Here is an 18,640-nt window from a genome sequence, read left to right on the forward strand (position 1 = left end):
CCTCTCGTTGTGTACCCCCAAACCCGGTCCTTCACTCCTTCAACCTGATACCCTTGGTCATCTCTCCCAAAGGCCTCCTCTAATTCTCTCAGGAACTTTAATTTCTCTCACTTTTTACTCCTTACCATCCTGCTACACCGACGGCCCACTCACCCTCCCACATGTGCTCCAAGGGTCTCAGCAGAAATGGTAGTGATGAGGCAGAAGCGTATCATATTTTCCTGCCTGACCCAGGCTCCCACACCCTGCACGCAGTCCTGCTCCCCGCCGGGCGAAGTTCCGAGCGCAGCCACCAGATGGCGACCGGCTCCCTCGGGCAGGGCTTGCAGTAAGGCTGTGCGGCCGCCAGATGGTGCTCGAGGCCGCAGTCGGCGGGCAGTGCGGGGGACAAGACAGAACAGGAAGGCCTGAGGGTCCGAGCGCGGCCCCGGCAGCCCGAGCACAAGTGACTTTGCCACCCACGCGCCCTGCCCGCGCCATGATCCAGCCCATGCCTCGGCTCTCTGTGCCCGCCGCGCTGGCCCTGGGATCGGCTGCTCTGGGCGCTGCCTTCGCTACCGGCCTTTTCCTGGGTGAGTAGGAACGAGCTAGCGGCTCCCTCTGCAGCGGTCCCGCGTGCGGGGCGGGGCGGGGCGGGAGCAAAGCGGGAGTCCCCGGGGCTGGCTGCGGCTAAGGCTCACCCCGGGCGCTCTGGAGTCCCAGGCCCTGACCCAGCACCCCGCCCGGCAGGGAGACGGTGCTCTTCACGGCGATCCCGGCGAGAGAAGCGCCTGCTGCCCCCCGAGGACAGCCCCCTGTGGCAGTATCTGCTGAGCCGCTCCTTGCGGGAGCACCCAGCGCTGCGGAGCCTGCGGCTGGTCAGCGGGGCCGAGGGCGGGGAGGGGCGCCCACCCCAGCCCCGCGGGTCCCACGTGGTTGCATGACCTTGGGCTGGGCGGGGACCCACTCGGTTTCCGCGCTCCTCGGCCGGTGCGCGGTGCGCGGTGGGCGTTCCCTGGGAAGGCGCTCCCCTGGGCGGTGCCCACAGCCACCCCCGCGGAGGGGGGCCTCCACCTGGGGGGACAGCAGAGCCGGTGCGACCCTCTCCCCACCACACACACAGCTGACGCTGGAGCAGCCGCGGGGAGAGTCCATGATGACCTGTGAGCAGGCCCAGCTTCTGGCCAACCTGGCGCGGCTCATTAAGGCCAAGAAGGCGCTGGACCTGGGTAGGGCGCGCGGCCGCGACCACTGGGGGTCCAAGTCACCGGCCATCTCCGCACGGTGGCCTGAGCCTATGCATGTCCCCGTCCCCAGGCACGTTCACAGGCTACTCGGCCCTAGCACTGGCCCTAGCCCTGCCCCCGGCCGGGCGCGTGGTGACCTGCGAGGTGAACCCGGGGCCCCCGGAGCTGGGGCGGCCCCTATGGCGGAAGGTGAGTGTCCCTCTCAGGTCCCCGGAGCCCAGCACCGGCAGAAAGGACCCGCTGGCCCTGACCCCCCTCCATCCGCAGGCTGAAGAGGAACACAAGATTGACCTTCGGTTGAAGCCCGCCCTGGAAACCCTGGGTGAGCACCGCTGTAAAAGGGCCTTGGCGCCATTTCCCAAATAGGGCCATCGGGTGCCAGCTAGTGACCAGGCCCTCCGGACGGGCCTGGGGCAATGCCAGCCCCGCTGCCCAGCCTCGGTGCGCGGCCACATGCTGGGTGGCGATGCTGGCGTCCTCGAGGCCGGAGTCCCCGAGGGGTCACAGCAGCAGAACTGACCCGGGCAGGGCTCCGGCCACTGGGACTGCGGACTCAGCCACCTTGCCCCTCCCCCCTCCCCCGCAAGATGAGCTCCTGGACGCGGGCGAAGCTGGCACCTTCGACGTAGCCGTGGTGGACGCCGACAAGGAGAACTGCACCCTCTACTACGAGCGGTGCCTGCAGCTGCTGCGCCCCGGAGGCATCCTCGCTGTCGTCAGTGTAAGGATGAGACTCGGGGGACACTCGGGCTGGGAGTCTCTTTCCCGTGGTCCCCTCCCTGGGCCCCGCCCCAAAGCCCCGCCCAGTGCTCAGGTAAGCCCCGCCCTCGAGGTATTCAAGCCGAGTCCCCAGGCCTTTCCAGGCTCTCGAGTCTCCAGCTCGCGCCCCGCCTCCTGCTCGGGTCCCTCCCCCGGAGGCCCCGCCCCGTGACGCCCCGCCCCTCCGCAGGTCCTGTGGCGGGGACAAGTGTTGCAACCCCAACCGCAAGACTTGGAAACGCAGTGCGTCCGAAACCTGAACGAGCGCATCCTGCGCGACGCCCGGGTGCACATCAGCCTCCTGCCCCTGGGCGACGGCCTCACCTTAGCCTTCAAAATCTAAGGCTGCCCCTAGCCACGGCCTCGATGGAGGGGACCTGGGAATCCCAGCCACCGACCCCGTTTTTAATGTCAATAAAGTGGGTCCTAGACACAACCTTCTGAGCTTCCACTGAAGTGGGGTAGGAAGGGAAGGCCCAGCACAGCCGGCTTCTTGAGCTCGGGGGAGCCTTCAGGTTAGTTCACCTCCCGGGCGCCCTGACGGCCCAGGCACCAGGGCTGTGGCCCAGGCACAGGAGCCTCCAGCTGACTAGAGCCCGGGCGGTACAAGTCTAACTGACCTGCCCACATGCCATTAGATAGAGGACCTCGCTCCTCAGGTCCGCCTCTATTCCGGGCTCAGGGCTAGATGGGTGCAGCCACCTTGGTCTCCCCGACACCTTCCTAGGAAGAATAGTGACTGAGGTTCAATCCCAGTGCAGGTGGGACCAGTGGGGAACCGTATCTGGGATCTGACAACGGGCCTTGCAGGGGAGGTGAGACCAGTGCAGCCAGCCACTTGCCCATGTTTTGCCATGTCAGCTCGGCCTCACCTCTGCAAACCAGGCCATTTGGCTTAGACAAGAGGACTTAGAGGTTAGGGACTGGGTGGGATCACTGGCCAGATGTGAAGCAGACCAGCCTGTATGTACGGCAACTTTTAACAAGTGCCCAGAGGAAGACAGGCTTTGCAGCACCAGCACCTCTGAGCAGGAGGTGGCAAGGGAGCCTGGTGATTTTCTTGTTTAAACCTTCCCAAATCCTGTAGGATGTCCAAGCCACAGATGAAGGCACGTTCAGCCAGTAAGTGTTCTTTTCACTAGTAAACACTGCCTCAGCCTAGAATACAATTAGGTTTTACTACAACCTGGTTAGGCCAGGATGGTGGGAGCACTGGAGGAGGCTAGAAGCCACAGGAGCCCACAGGTGGCAGCTTTCATAATCCTACAGGTCCTGTAATATACCTTGTGTTTCAGACAACTCTCAGCCCCCTGGCTATAAACCCATCCTCTCTCCCACTCATAGGTGCACATAGGTGGATAGGTCTAATTTTCTGTACACAGACCGTTGACAAACTGGTAACTCATTTGTGCCACACTTCACAACATATGCTTGCACCCCAGTCCAGAGTATTGGACCAGGTGAACAGCCTCAGCATGAGGGAGGGCCACCTGTCAGCTAATGGGCAACAGGCCATCCAGGGGCTGCAGGTGTTGCCAGGCCCAGTAACCCGGTTTCTCCCCGCCCACCCGACCACCACCAGCAGTTTGAGACTTTCCTGGTCTACTTCATACCTTTTTTTTAAAAAATATATTTTATTGATTTTTTACAGAGAGGAAGGGAGAGGGATAGAGAGTTAGAAACATCGATGAGAGAGAAACATCGATCAGCTGCCTCCTGCACACCCCCCACTGGGGATGTGCCCGCAACCAAGGTACATGCCCTTGACCGGAATCGAACCTGGGACCTTTCAGTCCGCAGGCCTACGCTCTATCCACTGAGCCAAACTGGTTAGGGCACTTCATACCTTTTTTAAAAATCTTTATTTTTTATTGATTTCAGAGAGAAAGGGAGAGGGAGAGAAACGTCAGTGATAAAAGAGAATCATTAATAGGCTGCCTCCTACACACCCCCCTACTAGGGATCAAGCCTGCAACCCGGGCATATGCCCTGACCAGGAATCAAACTGTAACCTCCTTGGTTCATAGGTCAACGCTCAACCAGAGCCACGCTGGCCGGGCTGCTTCACACGTATGTGTCCCAAAAGCACAAGAGGTGCTTTCACAGTTCTTCCTTACGTAGCAATAGGTCCGGACTCAAATAAATTGGCTCAAATTCCAGCTTTCTGCCATTAAGTCATGTGTCTGATTCATGTGGGCCATTCTAGTCAGTCCCTTAGGACAAACAGTGAGACCAGGAGTCTTTGTGCCCCAGCACACCTGTGAGGGGGGTTTAACTTAGGCTTCTAATTCCTCATCACATTCTTCTTAACCAGGACATTTTCAGCAACAATCACTTTTTGGGTAATGAATCTCAAAGCACTCTATTTTATCTGTTCTTTTACTGTACTTCAGGTCTGTATAATGAATTTGTTGAACAAATCTCCCCTTCTCTAACCTTTGTACCCACCCTTCAAAAAACTTTTTACCTACTTTTCCAACCAAAATTACCTATTAATTTCTATTATGCAGCACAAGTCCAGATGAAGGCCATGGGCCACACAGACTGAAGATGTTGCTTCTGGTCCCAAACTCAGGCCCAAGCTTTCCCGTCAGGAAAATGAGTAATGACCTCTCACTGGGCCTATATACTCCTCTCACCGTCCCTCTGGATCCGGATACTGTCTACACCTTATTTCATTTCCCTACACCTAGTCTCATCCCACCTAACTAGGGCCTGGTTCTTTATCCACAGCATTAGCTCACAGGGTAAGGTGTGTGTATAAAACTTCTAGCACTACTCTTCATCACTTCCTCTCCAACACCTCCTGGGGTTAACAATGATCCAATGTTAATTCTGCATAAACTTACAAGCTGAAGATGTAAAAGGCATGTATCCTCTTACTTTATTGTGATCTAAAAAGCTCAAGGAGTTACTCTAGGGACACACAGAAGTTTGTGGCACAGGTTTTGGTAAAGAGCAAAATGCTCACTGGAAAAAATAATTATTAGCTAGATTACCAGGGAGATTTAACCCTAGCTAGCAAATTTTTAACTCTGCAAATACTTGGAGTCATTAATTACGTATAGTTATTTTATTCATAATTTGTCATATTTTAGGATACCAAAAGTTACTCTAATAGTTGAATTTAACAAGAAAAATTTAACCTCATCTTAAATCCGCTGATCCATTTCATTCAATGGCAATATTCAATGTTAAAAGGAACATAAAAACAACATGCACACAATTGTACAGTTTTCATAAAGGTCTATTTCATTATTGGTGGGTAGCGCATTTAACAGTTAAATACATTAAATAATGTATAGGTGACTGCAGGACTGCCGCATTGGTAACTAGATAACCAATTCAACTAGAAACCAGCTAACAAGTAACTGTCTACATACATATTTAAAACACAGCTCTTGTTTAGCTCATCCTGTTTTGATCACCTTCTTGGAGGGAGAAAAGCCTGCTGGTCACACTGGAAATATATTAAGGCCAAATCTTCTGATATCCATTCCCAGAGGTTGCTTTCAGCTGGATTAAGCCTCCAACTCCAGGGCAAGCCCCAGTTTGTGGCCACCAGCATTAATGCTCTTCCCATCTACCAGAGCAGACAGCGTAAGCTTCACACCTGTAAACAGAAGCAGACAACCAAGACGTGCATGAAACACCTCATGAGAATCTAGTCTTCTTTACTGTGCCATAGCCTGCCTATCACTTTTCCTCAGCCTGTCAGATGACCTGTTAGTGCCAGCCACCAGAGGGCACTTGTGAATACCTGAGCTGGCAGAGAGAATTCTGTTGGCACCACCCTGGGTAAGGTGTCAAGTCACAGAACATAAAAATGTTAATTATAAAGTACAAAGTGCTCTAGAAAATGCAATAATGTTCAACATACTATCAGACTAAAGAAAATCATAATTGAATCCTAGAAAGGAAAAACTACAATAAACATTTTGGGAACAAGTGGAGAAATCTGAATAGACTACAGTACATACCAAATATTATTGTTAATTTTCTTAGCTGTGAGAATGGTATTGTAGTTATAAAGAAAAATGTTTTACACAGATATGCACACCAGGGCTGACGTGTCTACATAGCTATAAAACATACATTTAAATAATTCATAAGGGCATGTGAAAAAAAGGACTATATATACAGACATGGAAAGATAAAATAAATGTGGTGAATGTTGATATGGGCATATGGGTGTTCATGGTACCATTCTTTTCTTTTAGGTTTCAAAATTGTCAAAAATAATAGTGAGTGGAAAGCCCTATTTGGAGGAGACAGAAGCTCCTAGTGCCTTAGAACCTTACTACCCAAATGGTGGTTCAAGAACCAGGGACACTGGCATCACTTAAAAGCTTATTAGAAAAACAGAACTCCTCAGAGCTGTAAGAACAGCATTTGCATTTTAATAAGATCCCCCAGGTGATTCATGCACACACTAAAGTTTGAGAAGTAATGCTTGAGAGAATACAGCAAGGCTCAAAATACGATGTAAAATAAATTAGATTATAGAGACCGAACAACCAAAGCAATGAGTGAACTTTGATTGAAGAAATAAAAATTACTGTAAGACATTTCAGGTACAAGTGAGGAAAATGACCAGAGAATGGATAATAATATGGCATCACTGAAAACGGTACTGAATTATGCAAACAGGAGGATGTTCTCACTCTGAGGAGATATGCTGAAGCATTTAGGGAAGCGTCATGATAGCTGCAGCTTCCAACAGCCCAGCAAAAAAAAAAAGGAAATACAAAACTTTGGCCAAAAGTAAACATGCGTTCATTGTACTCGTTTGTCAATTTTGTGTGATTGAAAGGTTTGTAAAATAAGAAATGAAAACTAACACACTATCAGAAAAACCCTACTTTACCAAGAATACTTACCAGGCCGCAGAGTCTGAGTGTAGCCCACTCCAATTAAACTAGAGTTGTTGACTTTTGCCTAAAATAAAATGCAAACACTATTAAGAAAAACTTTTGAAAGGAGACAAAGCCCCTACATGTTTCCCTATCAAGCAATTATAGTGTTCAGCCTTTTTACTCACATAATAAAATGTAATTAGTTATTAAGCCAAACAAAAACCAGGTAACACTTAATTTTTGTCCATTAAACTCAAAGTCAAATTGCCAGTCGGACACAGCACTCACCATATCTACTGGAATGTGCCTACAGACCCCAAATTGTCCATATAGCACAAGAGCCTAAGCATTCTCATAAGAATCATCCTTGTTGAGTCTAATCTAGCAAAAATAAACCACATCAAAATGTGGTAAATGGAAGTCCACTGGGCTCACTAGATATATGACACACAGTCTCAAAGTGTGGGATGTGAAGTTTAAATTTATAACTTTGACACGGCACTTTCAAAAGTCGTCCTAAAGAATCAAAACCATCAATGTTCAAAATCTCCAAATGCTAAGTACTTCCTCTAAGAATACGACTAAATCCTTTACACCTCACATTCTCATTAACACTCGAGTCTTGGATTAACTAGACTGAGAAGACGTACCAATGAAGCATCATTACCAACCCAGGTCCCTGCCCACCTTGCACAATTCATTATTTTAGGATTTAGTCATAGACCTTCAAGGGCTGAAAGGAACCCTGGAGAACAAGACACAGTAAGAAGTAGCTGCATCCTCTCCCACTGATATCATTAAGCCATCTCTAGGGCCTAGGAACGCTATGGTAAAAGGTAACGAACAGCCTCTGAGTTCAAAACAGACTTAGAAATGATTTGATGTCTGCACTCTTTTACAAAGTGTAACATCAAACTAGCCCAGTCCAAGCCCAGCTGGTGTGGCTCAGTGGTTGAATGTTTACCTATGAACCAGGAAGTCATGGTTCAATTCCTGGTCAGGGCACAAGTCAGGGTTACAGACTTGATCCCCAGTTAGGGGGCATGCAGAAGGCAGCTGATAATTATTCTCTCATCATTGATATTTCTATCTCTCTCCCTCTCCTTTCCTCTCTGAAATCAATAAAATTATCCCCCCCCCCCCCAAAAAAAAACCACAGCCCAATCTAGAGAGAGAAATGATGTAACTATACAGGCAGCAGTCACATAAACTGCACTTATATTCTGTTGACACAACAGCCAAGTTCTCATGAGCCACCAACAACCATGTGAGTTGTCTCAGAAAGAAATGGGCCACCAGTGACTATCTTGTGCCCAACAAATTTAAGAGCCTCAGAAATCAGATTCAAGTTCCTACTACTTTAGAGTCAACCATGAAACTGTGATGCAGCATAAAGCAATACTTCGTTCGGGTGATGCCCGCCTGGGGCAACAGCAGCACTACTTAGGTGGGAAATGGTAGATACATTTCCAAATACAATCCCCAGGAATCACTCAATGGCACACAGGCCCCCAATTCCCTTCCCATTTCAGACTATAAGAGAGCTGCATCTTTTGCTGGCATTAAATCTGTGGTGGTGCCATAGGCATATACCTGAAGAGAGTAACAATGGAGCTATCACAGAGTAGTGTGCTGTGTGAATCCTGCTACAGTGCAGTTAGAAACAGAAGGGAAAATCAATGAACCACTGCCTTGCCAATGGGAAAGCATTCTGGGTCCTCCTCATTCTCTCTGATTTCAACTGTGCTAAAATAAAACAAGAATGGGGCTAAAACTTAACTGCCTAAATTATTACAACGTTGTCTTCAGAAATGAAGATTACTTTATGTAACAAATAATTCTTATGGAAGGTTTAACTTTCTTTCATTCCCAGGACATTGGGTACAGGCAGTCCTTGACCTGTAAACAACTGATAGAGGAGCAGCTGCTGATCTGCCTGAAATTGGAGCCAGCCCCTCTACGCCCTGAGATGCTGCACTCCCTCCTACTCCAACCCACTGTGACTGAAGGAAGAAAGAGCCTAAGGACAGGATGAGGGTGGCCATCCGACCCAGTTAAACTGGGATGAGGGGGGAGTCCTTGGGATGCAGAACTTTCAGTGATAAAACTAGGATAGGCCCAGGCAAAGCAGAATGACCTCGCTGGACACCCTAGACAGGAAGGAAATCAAGACATGCATGCAGTCCTATCCTGGCTCTACTCCTCCCTTCCATCCTTTCTTAGTACTGGTTTAAGTCCTTTCTCCAAGTATGGGTTTCTTCAACTACAAAATGGCATATATACTACTGAACACTGAGATCAAATCTGAAGATATTTTGCAAAGAATAAAAAGATAAAGTCAGAGTGTCAACTGATGTATATACTCCCCAGCAGGAATGAGAACTACCCAGGACCCAAAACACTGGCTTCCCTGGGCTTAGACAGCCTTGGGGCTCAGGGTTACTAGTTACATGGTTTTGAGGATTACTGTGGCCTAGATGATCAAATTTCTAACACAGTCTCCATAAAAAGCAGTATTCAAAGTCCTCAGCCCAATCTGTGTGTAAACTGGGGATACTGTGAACCACAGTTCACATTCTCAACATAATTCAATAGACCCAAAGATTAATTTCCATAATCAAAAAACCCATATATTCTAAGCCCATACTAGTACTTACAGAAATGGAAGCAGTGGGATCCAACTGATATTTAGCTGCAATACCAAAGCGAGTGCAGTTGGTACCGGAAGTCCACGCAAGGTTTACTGAAGTGTCAAGATCTTCACATACTTTCTGATAAATTGAGCCTCCAAATTCTGTCCCATCATTGCTATAAGATATTTTAAATTAATAAATCTAGAACAGACAATGTAATGTCTAAGACACTAGGTTGATATTGTAGTAGCATTACATTTAAATAAAAGCCATTGCTCACATGGGTCTCTAGTGTTCCACTGAAAATTTTCCTTTTAAAAGGTCTTTTCCCAACCTATGTCCAAAAACAAGGATTGGTCAAATAAATCCAGTGGAATTACCAATCATGTTGTAGAATACATAATGCTATAGGGAAATGATCAAAATATATTAAGTATTAAGAAGAAAAAGGGTTATAAAACAGCCTTTTCAGTATGTATTTTATGTATACACATACTGGTATAAAAAGGTAAAACATTAACAATTAACAAAGACTACATACCTACATGATAGGATTATGGGAAACTTTGGTTTTCTTCTTTGTATTATTACTTACCAATGCATTATTTTGTTATAAGGGAGAAAATTATTTTTCAGTCCTTTTGACATATACATCTAATGTGGGTTAGGTAAAAACACCATACATTTCAGATAATCCTATCAAATCAGCACCTCACATTATCATGGACAAATAAGCCAAATAAATGTACTAGTAGAATCTGGCAATGTCTTAGCCTCTTCTAACATTTTTAACTATTCACTTTTGATGGGCACCCTAGAAATGCCTAAGGATGATCTCTTTATATGCTAAAAGAAATCTTTTAGGTTTGACCTAGATTAATAAGAAATGACAGAAGACACCAATGTCATCCTGAGATCTTACATCATAAAATCCCACACAAAAAATACTCACACATTAGTGTGTAGCTGGAAGTCCCCAGTCCTATAGCCCACTGCAAAGTTATTCCTTGTAAGCTTTGATTTGGCACTGTCAAAGGTCATCTGGTATCCAGCAAGCCAGCCCTCGTAACCAAAGACAGCTGAACCATGGATTGCAGGTCCAGCAAAATCAAAGTCAACATCACATCCAAGGTTTATACATTCCCTCTTGTAAGAAGACTTGATTTTACCACTTTTCTTTCTGGAAAAAGAACAAACTGACTTAAAACAGATGCCAGCAGGAAAGATTTACATAACTTCTGCATAGAGTGGTTAAGACAGACTAGGTAAACTGCAGTATAACTGGAATAAAAAAAGTAGCAGGATAGTCATATAAGAGGCAAAATATATATATGTGTGTGTGTGTGGGTGTGTGTGCTGGTTTCTGTCCTGAAAGAGTTGCATTTAATACCAGTCTCTGCAGATGACACCCATCAGGATCTCCAATACTCAAACTGTTATCATTAGAACTGGTTTAGAAGAATGATGCAGAAAGGATATTCAAGTAGAATCTGCCATGCGTTTAGTGATTATTTCTGGTATTACATTTTTCACCATTGGTGAGCTGATGGCCACTTTATGAAAGATGCCAGGAGTCAGAGGAAATCGCCACCACCCAACTAGAATTATCAGGGTTTCATCAGCAAGGATTAAATTGATGCCTTAGTAATGGAAAACCAACAGACACCACCTCAGTATGATCTTCTATTAAAACTGGACATCTAGCCCCACCACTGTGGCTCAGTGGTTGAGCATCAACCTATGAACCTGGAGATCACGGTTCAATTCCTAGCCAGGGCACATGCCTAGGTTGCGGACTCCATTCCCAGTAAGGGGGAGGGGGGGTGTGCAGGAGGCAGCCAATCAATGATTCTCTCTCATCATTGATATTTCTCTCACGCTCTCCCTTCCTCTCTGAAATAAATAAAAACACAAGAAAAACAAACAAAAAAACAGGACATCTTTGGGCCTTTTTAAAGTCTCTTGAGCGTTTTTTAATAAAAACAAATTCTGCCTTTAAGAAATAATAAAATAAAAATTAAAAATATATATAGCTCACGAATTAAAAGACAAAGGCAAACATGGGATAACTAGACTGCCACCACCACAGGAAGGCTACTTTGCATAACTGACAATCCATCACAAAAGTATATTCGAAACACGGTAATTACCTAAGTTACTACCACAATGAAAACAGGCAGATAGTTGAAGGCAAGCCAATGATGGCAACCATAGTGTTCCTGCTCCAAAGGCAGAAACAGAAATTTGCCACAAGGGGTCTGGGTAAGCTATCAAACAGTAAATATGCATCGTTCCTAAATATACAGAAGAGGAATGCTTTTGAATTTAAAGCAGATAAAATGCCCATGCTTACCCTGTGTTTGGTGAAAAGGTGGTATCAAATGTCAGTTTCAAACCTTGACAAATCTATTTTGAAAAAAAAAGAATGTTTGCAGCTTTATTTCCTTTTTTAAATACAAAAATAAAATAATTAATATTAAAACACATTTTCAAAATGTTACCTGGTCTTCAATTGCGATTTCTGTTCCCAGAGTGTTATCAGTGTTCCATTTCTCTGTGAAAGTCAGACCATACTCACACCATTTATATTTGGTCTCCAAGGTCCCAGTAACTTTACCAGTGTCTGTATTAGATGAACCAGATGTTGAGAATTCCTATTAAGACAAATAACTTCATGAACTTTCTCATAAGCATTTAAGAATCCACTCACTACCTTACACACACACACACAAAGAGACCACTGAAACACTTACTAGCTTCACTAATCCTTTTTTTCTAGCTTGCCAAATATTCCTACCTTCTACTACTCAGTATACACAGAGTGAAAAATTAGCCTGTAAATTAATAACTGCTACCTTACTTACAGCTGACATTTCCAACCAATGATAAGTTAACCTGAATCTAATTCTCAAATGAACAAACTGTACACCTTTCAAGGAAACTTCTAAGGTGATTTTATTTGGGATTCAAAAATCAGTGCAGGAGGCATGTGGGGGAGGAGAGAGAATATTTTGGCACTATATCCAGTATATTTGATATTGAATAAAAAAACTAAATAAGCCATTATGGTTACCACAGATCCCATCATTACAATAAAAATTTATAACAACAGATATTGTATTTATTACAAATTGTTTCCTGGAAGTCCCTTAAAGGAAAGTATCCCACTGTAGGAATTCACACACTGAATAAATGATTTTTTTCTAAATTCTTAGTAATCCCAGTATTTTGTTTCTGTGAGATAAAAAGGATCTTCACCAGGTTTCATGCCTTTCCAACCATCTTTCACATTCTCATTAAAAAGGGAGCCCTTGCCAGTTTAGTTCAGTGGATAGAGCATCAGCATACGGACTGAAAGGTCCCAGAGGTTCGATTCCATGTACCTCAGATGCAGACTCAATCCCCAGCCCTGCTCGGGCTCGTGTGGGAGGCAACCAGTTGATAGTCTCACATTGATGTTTCTCTCTGTCTCTCCCCCTCCCTTCCACTCTCTCTAAAAGTCAAGAGAAAGCCTTAGCAGGTTTGGCTCAGTGATAGAGCTGATAAGAGTGTCGACCTGCGGAATAAAGGGTCCTGGGTTCGATTCCGGTCAAGGGTACATGCCTGGGTTGTGGGCTCGATCCCCAGTACGGGGCGTGCAAGAGGCAGCCAATCAATGATTCTCTGTCATTATTTATGTTTCCATCTCTCTCCCTCTCCCTTCCTCTCTGAAATCAGCAAAAAACAAAACAAACAAACAAAAAAAACACACAAAGTCAATGAAAAGCCCTAGCCGGTTTGGCTCAGTGTATAGATCATCAGCTTGTGGACCGATGGGTCCTGGGTTCGATTCCGGCCAAAATCATGTACTTTGGTCACAGGCTCCTCCCCGGCCAAGGCCCTGGTCCTGGTCAGGGCGTGTGCAGGAGGCAACCAATCGATGTGTTTTTCTCACAATGATATTTCTCTCCGTCTTTCCCTCTCTCTTCCACTCTCTAAAAATCAACAGAAAATATCTTCAGGTGAGGATTAACAAAAAAAGAAGGGGGGGGGGGCAGGGGAAAGGATTTATAGATTTGCTCTACAACTGGTTTATATCATGCATAATATAAACTCTATTATGAACAATAGATGAATGATATCAGCAGAAGAAATCTAATACAGGAATCAATTTGAAGTACATTATATAATCTTATGTTTATAGCAAATGTAAATAACGTGCAAATCCCTAACTGCACACCAACTAAAAAGGAAGGCATAATATGGAGGAGGGTTTATCTGAGATTTTAAATCTGCCACAGATAACCCAGAAATCTAATGTTTCAGAGCTCAGTATGTAGGCAGGCCATTGAAATCTTCCAAGATAAAATATTTTAAAAAGCCCTCTGAGGATACTGACTCAGTTTGTCTGATAATAATGGCTTTGGCCACTGGAATGCCACTTCTAAAAAAGACAGCTCATCTGAACTAAGAAGAGAAGTTCAACCTGAAATTGTAATACCTGCAGAGGAAACATAAAAATCTGTGCAGTGGGAGAAACATTTGCCTAAATTGCTCTGCAGTAAAATAGACTCAAAAGCCTTAGGTCTTGTACACAATCTCCTGAAATTAAATGTCTTCATAAACAGGAATTTCAAGCCAAAGCTTGGTACTCAATGTCCATACTAAAAAACACTGGTAAGTTAGCAAAGAACACTGGCTGTAAAATTAGGAGGCCCAGCATGCAGTGTTTCTCTGAAACACTGAGGAAGATATTAACTCTTCTGGGACTCAGCTTCCTCAGTCCTATCTAAAGAGCTAATATGCTAATTAGACCAAACAGCTAGACCACCTTCCTGATGATGTGCATCGGCCAATAGTTACAATATAATCCTCTGGAGGATTAAACTGAACTGACACTGTGAAAACTTTGCATTTTCACATGCTCTACACAAAAGGAAAGCATTATTAAAACTATATGGAGCAAGTTCTTCTAGCAGGTACCTGAAATGGGGAATGTGTATGAGTAGCTATTTTTACTCCTGAGTGACAATGATTAATGATTCTTGAGACCCCACCCACTACCATCCATCAATCCATAGATTAAGAGCTCAAGACACAAAACCAAGAGCACACTGTGGAACCAAAACTGGGCCAGATGTGACACCACTGGCGAGCTTAGACCCTTCACTTCATCACCAGATATTTAGGCTTCTACATTCTGGGGTGGCCTGGACATTTCTGCAGTTCAGGTGAGAAAACAGAACCAGCCATTAATGGGACTTGTTTGGAGCCAAGTACATAGAACAGGATCAGTACCATACTTGTTGAATTATATACAGTAATGGAAACAGAAACATACTACAGTATACTGTATATAATCCAGCTCCTTTATATTCATGATCTTAAACCTAATTTCATAAAACTTTCCTTAACCCTGTCCACAGTAAGCCCTTCCTTTCCAACAAAGAGTTTCATATATCAAACAGTCTAGTACTAGATATACTTCTCTAATTGTTCCCCAGTTTAAAGTTTATTGTTTCTTTAAAAAGCAAATAGGCTTTTAAACACAAAGACTGTCTTAATTTTTTTTTGAGGAGGCCTTTTGTGTTTTAACAAATAAGCAGCAAGTGTTTATAAAAGGTTAAGAGTGGAAAAACAAGAAAATAAACCCTAAGTCATTGCTCTGAAACAGGTTATCTTAAACAAATAAGTCACTGAACCACACTGAATACTCAGGCTTCCTTTCAAACCAAAGAAACCAATTGACGGACATGACAAATATAAAACTCCAGAAACTCAAGTCTAGGCATTAAGAAACTATAACACAGTTAATTTCAAAACCAGCTACATGAACTAAGATAATTAATACATACACCAAGAATTCATCAAAATGACCAATTTCAATATGCACACTATACAACATCCCACAAACAATCTCAAAACAAATTTTAGAGGGAGAAAAAAAATTACACAAAATTTTATCTTTCTCCCTTTGAGGGAATTTGTTAGGCAGAATCAAGACATCAAGTACCAAAATATTAACCTCTTTAAAAATATTCAAATCAAGCCTGGCCAGCCAGTGTGGTTCAGTGGGTGAACATCAAGGTCACTGTTAAATTCCTGGTCAGGGTACATGCCTGGGTTGTGGGCTGGATCTCCAGGTAGGGGGTGTGCAGGAGGCAGCCGATCAATGATTCTCTCTCATCACTGATGTTTCTATCTCTCCCTCTCCCTTCCTCTCTGAAATCAATAAAAATATGTATATTTTTAAAATATTCAAATCAAGATTCTCTGAATTCATAAAATACATGTGAAAATATCCCCAAAGGAGAGAATTAGTACACTCAATTTAAGTCACTGAATACTTTTATGCCCAGAATTCTTAATGCTTTTAATAGGTATTGAAAGAAGGGTTATGAAAATGCGTAACAGGTTCCCAGTCTTCAAGCTTGTAATCTTACTGCATAGAGTCCCACATGGCCAGTGTCAGTATTTACTGAGTTCCTTGTGCATACAAAGTAGTATCGCAAAAGACCACATGAAAAAAGGCCAAAGCCAAAATAAATCCCTTTAAAAACAATTAACTTCTGCCTTTCCTTTATAATAAAGTGGGTAGACATTTTTGTTTTGAATATTTTATGGGTACAAAATTATATAAAGGCTCATCAGAACTTAGATTTAGATATCTAACACTCACCACGCCACTGCATGACTTTGTTTTCACGTCCAGTTTCACCAACCCAAAACCTTAAAGTAGAGAGCAAATTGTAACAATAGTTGACTATACATTAAAAAAGGAATCAAGAATTCACATATTGGGAGGGATAAAAATATACGTTGAAACACAACACTTAAGGAAAAATTTTAAATTATTCTATGTAAACGGACATCTAAAGAACGGAACATCTCTGCATCTTTGCCTAGTGTTTTGGTATATTATCTGGCACCAAAAAAAAAAAAAGTTTTCAAACAATTTCAAAACCTAAAATGAGAATCAATTCAAATCTCAGAATAGCCAATAGTTTATTACAATAAACATTTAGAACTTTTACGGCAAAGGGGTTATCTCCCCCTTGGGACTAATAGTCTAAATAACTGGAGGGGGGGTGGAGATAATCTAAAGTAGAAAGGGGGGAGGAGGGTTGTGGACCCAAATCTTTAAGAGAAAAAAACACACACACACAACACAAATTCACTTAACAAATTCCCTTGAAAAACTCCAAAACAGTAATATATAATAACAACAATAATTCTAGTCAACTGAGGTTTAAACTATATCTGAAAGAAATGAAAACAGCTGTTTTTTTCTTAAAAGTAAAATCCTTGAACTATAGTTTGAAAATATTGGTGGAAATTGGGGTGGAGGGGGATGTGGACTGTTACAGAACCTATTTTAACAGAAATTTTATCTAAAATGTACCCAGAGAATAATTAATGCAGCAAGGGATTTACAATTTGTAGAAATTAATAATTTCACTAAGAAATCCAAACACATTTTCACCTCCAATTAAAAAACAATTTTAAGTTCTTACCAAATCCTTTGTTGAAAATATCTCTGGCAGCTTTCCCAAGGTCAGCATATGATGGAGGAATACACATTGCTGGTGGAAGAAAACATTAGTGTTAATGTTTCTGTTCTCCACTTCTGTCCAAGAACTAGATTATGACCCACTGCTATCTTTAAATTCAAACAGTCCAATAAAGAAATATGGAAAATAAATTGAAGCAGTCCAATTTGTTGATGTGGGGGTTTTTTTGAGTTAGACCAACAGCTTTATTAAAACAAAGACAAAATAAATTAAGTAGATAAATAAAAAAGAGGACAGCGAAGTCTCCCTACTCCCTCGATCCTAGCGGCCGGCCTCAGGCCTGGGGCGTCCGGGAGTCCTGCGGCCAGAGTGTTGATGTGTGTTTGACACCACCAGAAGTTACAATAAACTGCCCTATAGCTCTATAAAAGAGGAATCTCCAACAAAGGCTTATTTCTAAAATGGAAGACCACAGTGAGTGACTATACAAATTGGGAAATTCCTTCCGAAAGAAACACAGACTTCCTATTCCTAAATTTGCAGTGCCTACAGCCTCCCCCCCAAGACAGGACCAGTACAATCAAACACATATACATATACATCTATCCTTACGGATGTACCTGCCAAAACTCACTGCAATGGGCTGATTTATTTAACCAAATGAGATAGAGTGAAAACCTAAGACAAGGTCCTCTCCTCCACGTGTCCCTCAGTATCCTTACCGAGATCCAAACATTCTGGAGTGGGGAGAGGAAGGTACCTAATACTTTGGGAATTTAAAAACTGAACTTAGAAATAATACAGCCGTCGATGTTCCAGTCAAAACTGTCTACAACTAAGTATTAAATGGCATTTTAAACACATTAATGTGATACTCCTCGGCCAGCGCCACGCGATTTAAGGGCAGGCAACGGGAGCGAACACCAGCTCATTCATTCTACAAGGGGCGCCCACGCCCTTAGGAGCACGTGTGATGACCTTGTGCTCTCGCAGGGAGTTACTACTTCCTCTAGAAAAGTGACTGATCCGGTCCCCCTCAAAAACCCAATCCCACAATTAATAACTTTTTGCCTTTGAGTTCGTCAAAGGCACACCACCCCAAAACTGCAGGTGAACGCAGCCACACACCGGCTCCCCTGGCCTAGTCCCTTTATCCGAAACCCAGCAGCCCTGCCCCTCCTCCGCGGAGCCGGGGGTCTGGGCCCGTGGAGTGGCTACCGCTAAGGGCGAGTTCCCAAGGCCCCGGAGAAACGGGGGCGGGGGGGACGGAGGAGGAGTTGCGGTTATCTGGCCCGCAGGCTTCGGCTCCCAGAACCCACCGCCCCAGCCCGCGGAGAGCCCGCTCTACGTACGCCGCGCGCAGCTCTGTCCGTAGGTCGCCATGGCGAGGCCGCGGGAAGAGGTGGTCTGCGGAAGGACAAGAAGTGCAGTCAGCGGGAGTAACAAGGGGGCGGAGGGGCCAGAGGGGCTCAGACCGAGAGGGGCCGCGGGGCCGCGCGGCCATCTTAGGGAGCCGGGCCGACCCCAGCCCCGCTCCGGCCTCCCGTTTGGCCGCCGAGGCCCCCGGTCGGAGTGACGCGGACGCCGCGGTACCTAGTGATCTCCTGGGGGGGCCGTCCCGCCGCTCCGCTCGCAGCGTGAGGCCGCTTGGCTCGCTCGGCGTCGGGCTGCGGCTG

The 18,640-nt window shown here is 44.8% G+C and overlaps 2 protein-coding genes and 1 long non-coding RNA gene across 7 annotated transcripts in view; 1 reads left to right on the plus strand and 2 right to left on the minus strand.

The window, feature by feature from the left end:
• Window positions 1-774, minus strand: part of LOC111826334 — a 3,511-nt gene extending 2,737 nt beyond the window's left edge. Inside the window, exon 1 of one of the 2 annotated variants that reach the window (XR_002829660.1) lies at window positions 681-774. This is a non-coding gene — a long non-coding RNA (uncharacterized LOC111826334). Of the gene's footprint in view, window positions 1-153; window positions 383-680 lie in introns of those variants that run through there. The other variant, XR_002829659.1, reaches the window with a different exon arrangement.
• On the plus strand, window positions 450-2,421 carry COMTD1 (catechol-O-methyltransferase domain containing 1). 4 transcript variants are annotated; one of them, XM_023755069.1, is made up of 7 exons: window positions 479-572; window positions 697-857; window positions 1,103-1,208; window positions 1,297-1,415; window positions 1,494-1,548; window positions 1,814-1,947; window positions 2,176-2,421. In XM_023755069.1, exons 1-7 carry the CDS (start codon window positions 479-481, stop codon window positions 2,326-2,328), a joined length of 822 nt encoding a protein of 273 aa, XP_023610837.1. In that variant the 3' UTR covers window positions 2,329-2,421. The 4 variants fall into 4 exon arrangements, with proteins under 4 accessions (XP_023610836.1, XP_023610837.1, XP_006090281.2 ...); XM_006090219.3 differs by having other exon boundaries at window positions 730-857; XM_023755068.1 differs by having other exon boundaries at window positions 450-572; window positions 730-857; window positions 1,297-1,548.
• A 2,622-nt stretch (window positions 2,422-5,043) lies between these two features.
• Window positions 5,044-18,640, minus strand: VDAC2 (voltage dependent anion channel 2). Its single transcript, XM_006090220.2, has 10 exons — window positions 18,558-18,640; window positions 18,317-18,371; window positions 16,968-17,036; window positions 16,133-16,182; window positions 11,976-12,128; window positions 11,828-11,880; window positions 10,427-10,654; window positions 9,499-9,649; window positions 6,866-6,923; window positions 5,044-5,598 (listed from the first exon to the last, which is right to left on the minus strand). The coding sequence occupies exons 2-10, from the start codon at window positions 18,345-18,347 to the stop codon at window positions 5,507-5,509; spliced, it is 885 nt and encodes a 294-aa protein (XP_006090282.1). The 5' UTR covers window positions 18,348-18,371; window positions 18,558-18,640; the 3' UTR covers window positions 5,044-5,506.

Source organism: Myotis lucifugus, unplaced genomic scaffold (assembly GCF_000147115.1).
Source record: "Myotis lucifugus unplaced genomic scaffold, Myoluc2.0 scaffold_69, whole genome shotgun sequence".
NCBI lineage: Eukaryota > Metazoa > Chordata > Mammalia > Chiroptera > Vespertilionidae > Myotis > Myotis lucifugus.

What these genes read in the sequence shown, in the direction of transcription:
- COMTD1 (XM_023755067.1), top strand. Translation starts at nt 479, where the DNA reads ATGATCCAGCCCATGCCTCGGCTCTCTGTGCCCGCCGCGCTGGCCCTG. An exon ending in CGCTGCGGAGCCTGCGGCTG is followed by an intron (nt 858 to 1,102) that starts GTCAGCGGGGCC and finishes CCACACACACAG; the next exon opens with CTGACGCTGGAGCAGCCGCG. An exon ending in GCATCCTCGCTGTCGTCAGT is followed by an intron (nt 1,948 to 2,175) that starts GTAAGGATGAGA and finishes GCCCCTCCGCAG; the next exon opens with GTCCTGTGGCGGGGACAAGT.
- VDAC2 (XM_006090220.2), bottom strand. Translation starts at nt 18,347, where the DNA reads ATGGCGACCTACGGACAGAGCTGCGCGCGGC. An exon ending in CGGACAGAGCTGCGCGCGGC is followed by an intron (nt 17,037 to 18,316) that starts GTACGTAGAGCG and finishes TTCTTCCACCAG; the next exon opens with CAATGTGTATTCCTCCATCA. An exon ending in AAATCGCAATTGAAGACCAG is followed by an intron (nt 11,881 to 11,975) that starts GTAACATTTTGA and finishes TTTTCAAAATAG; the next exon opens with ATTTGTCAAGGTTTGAAACT.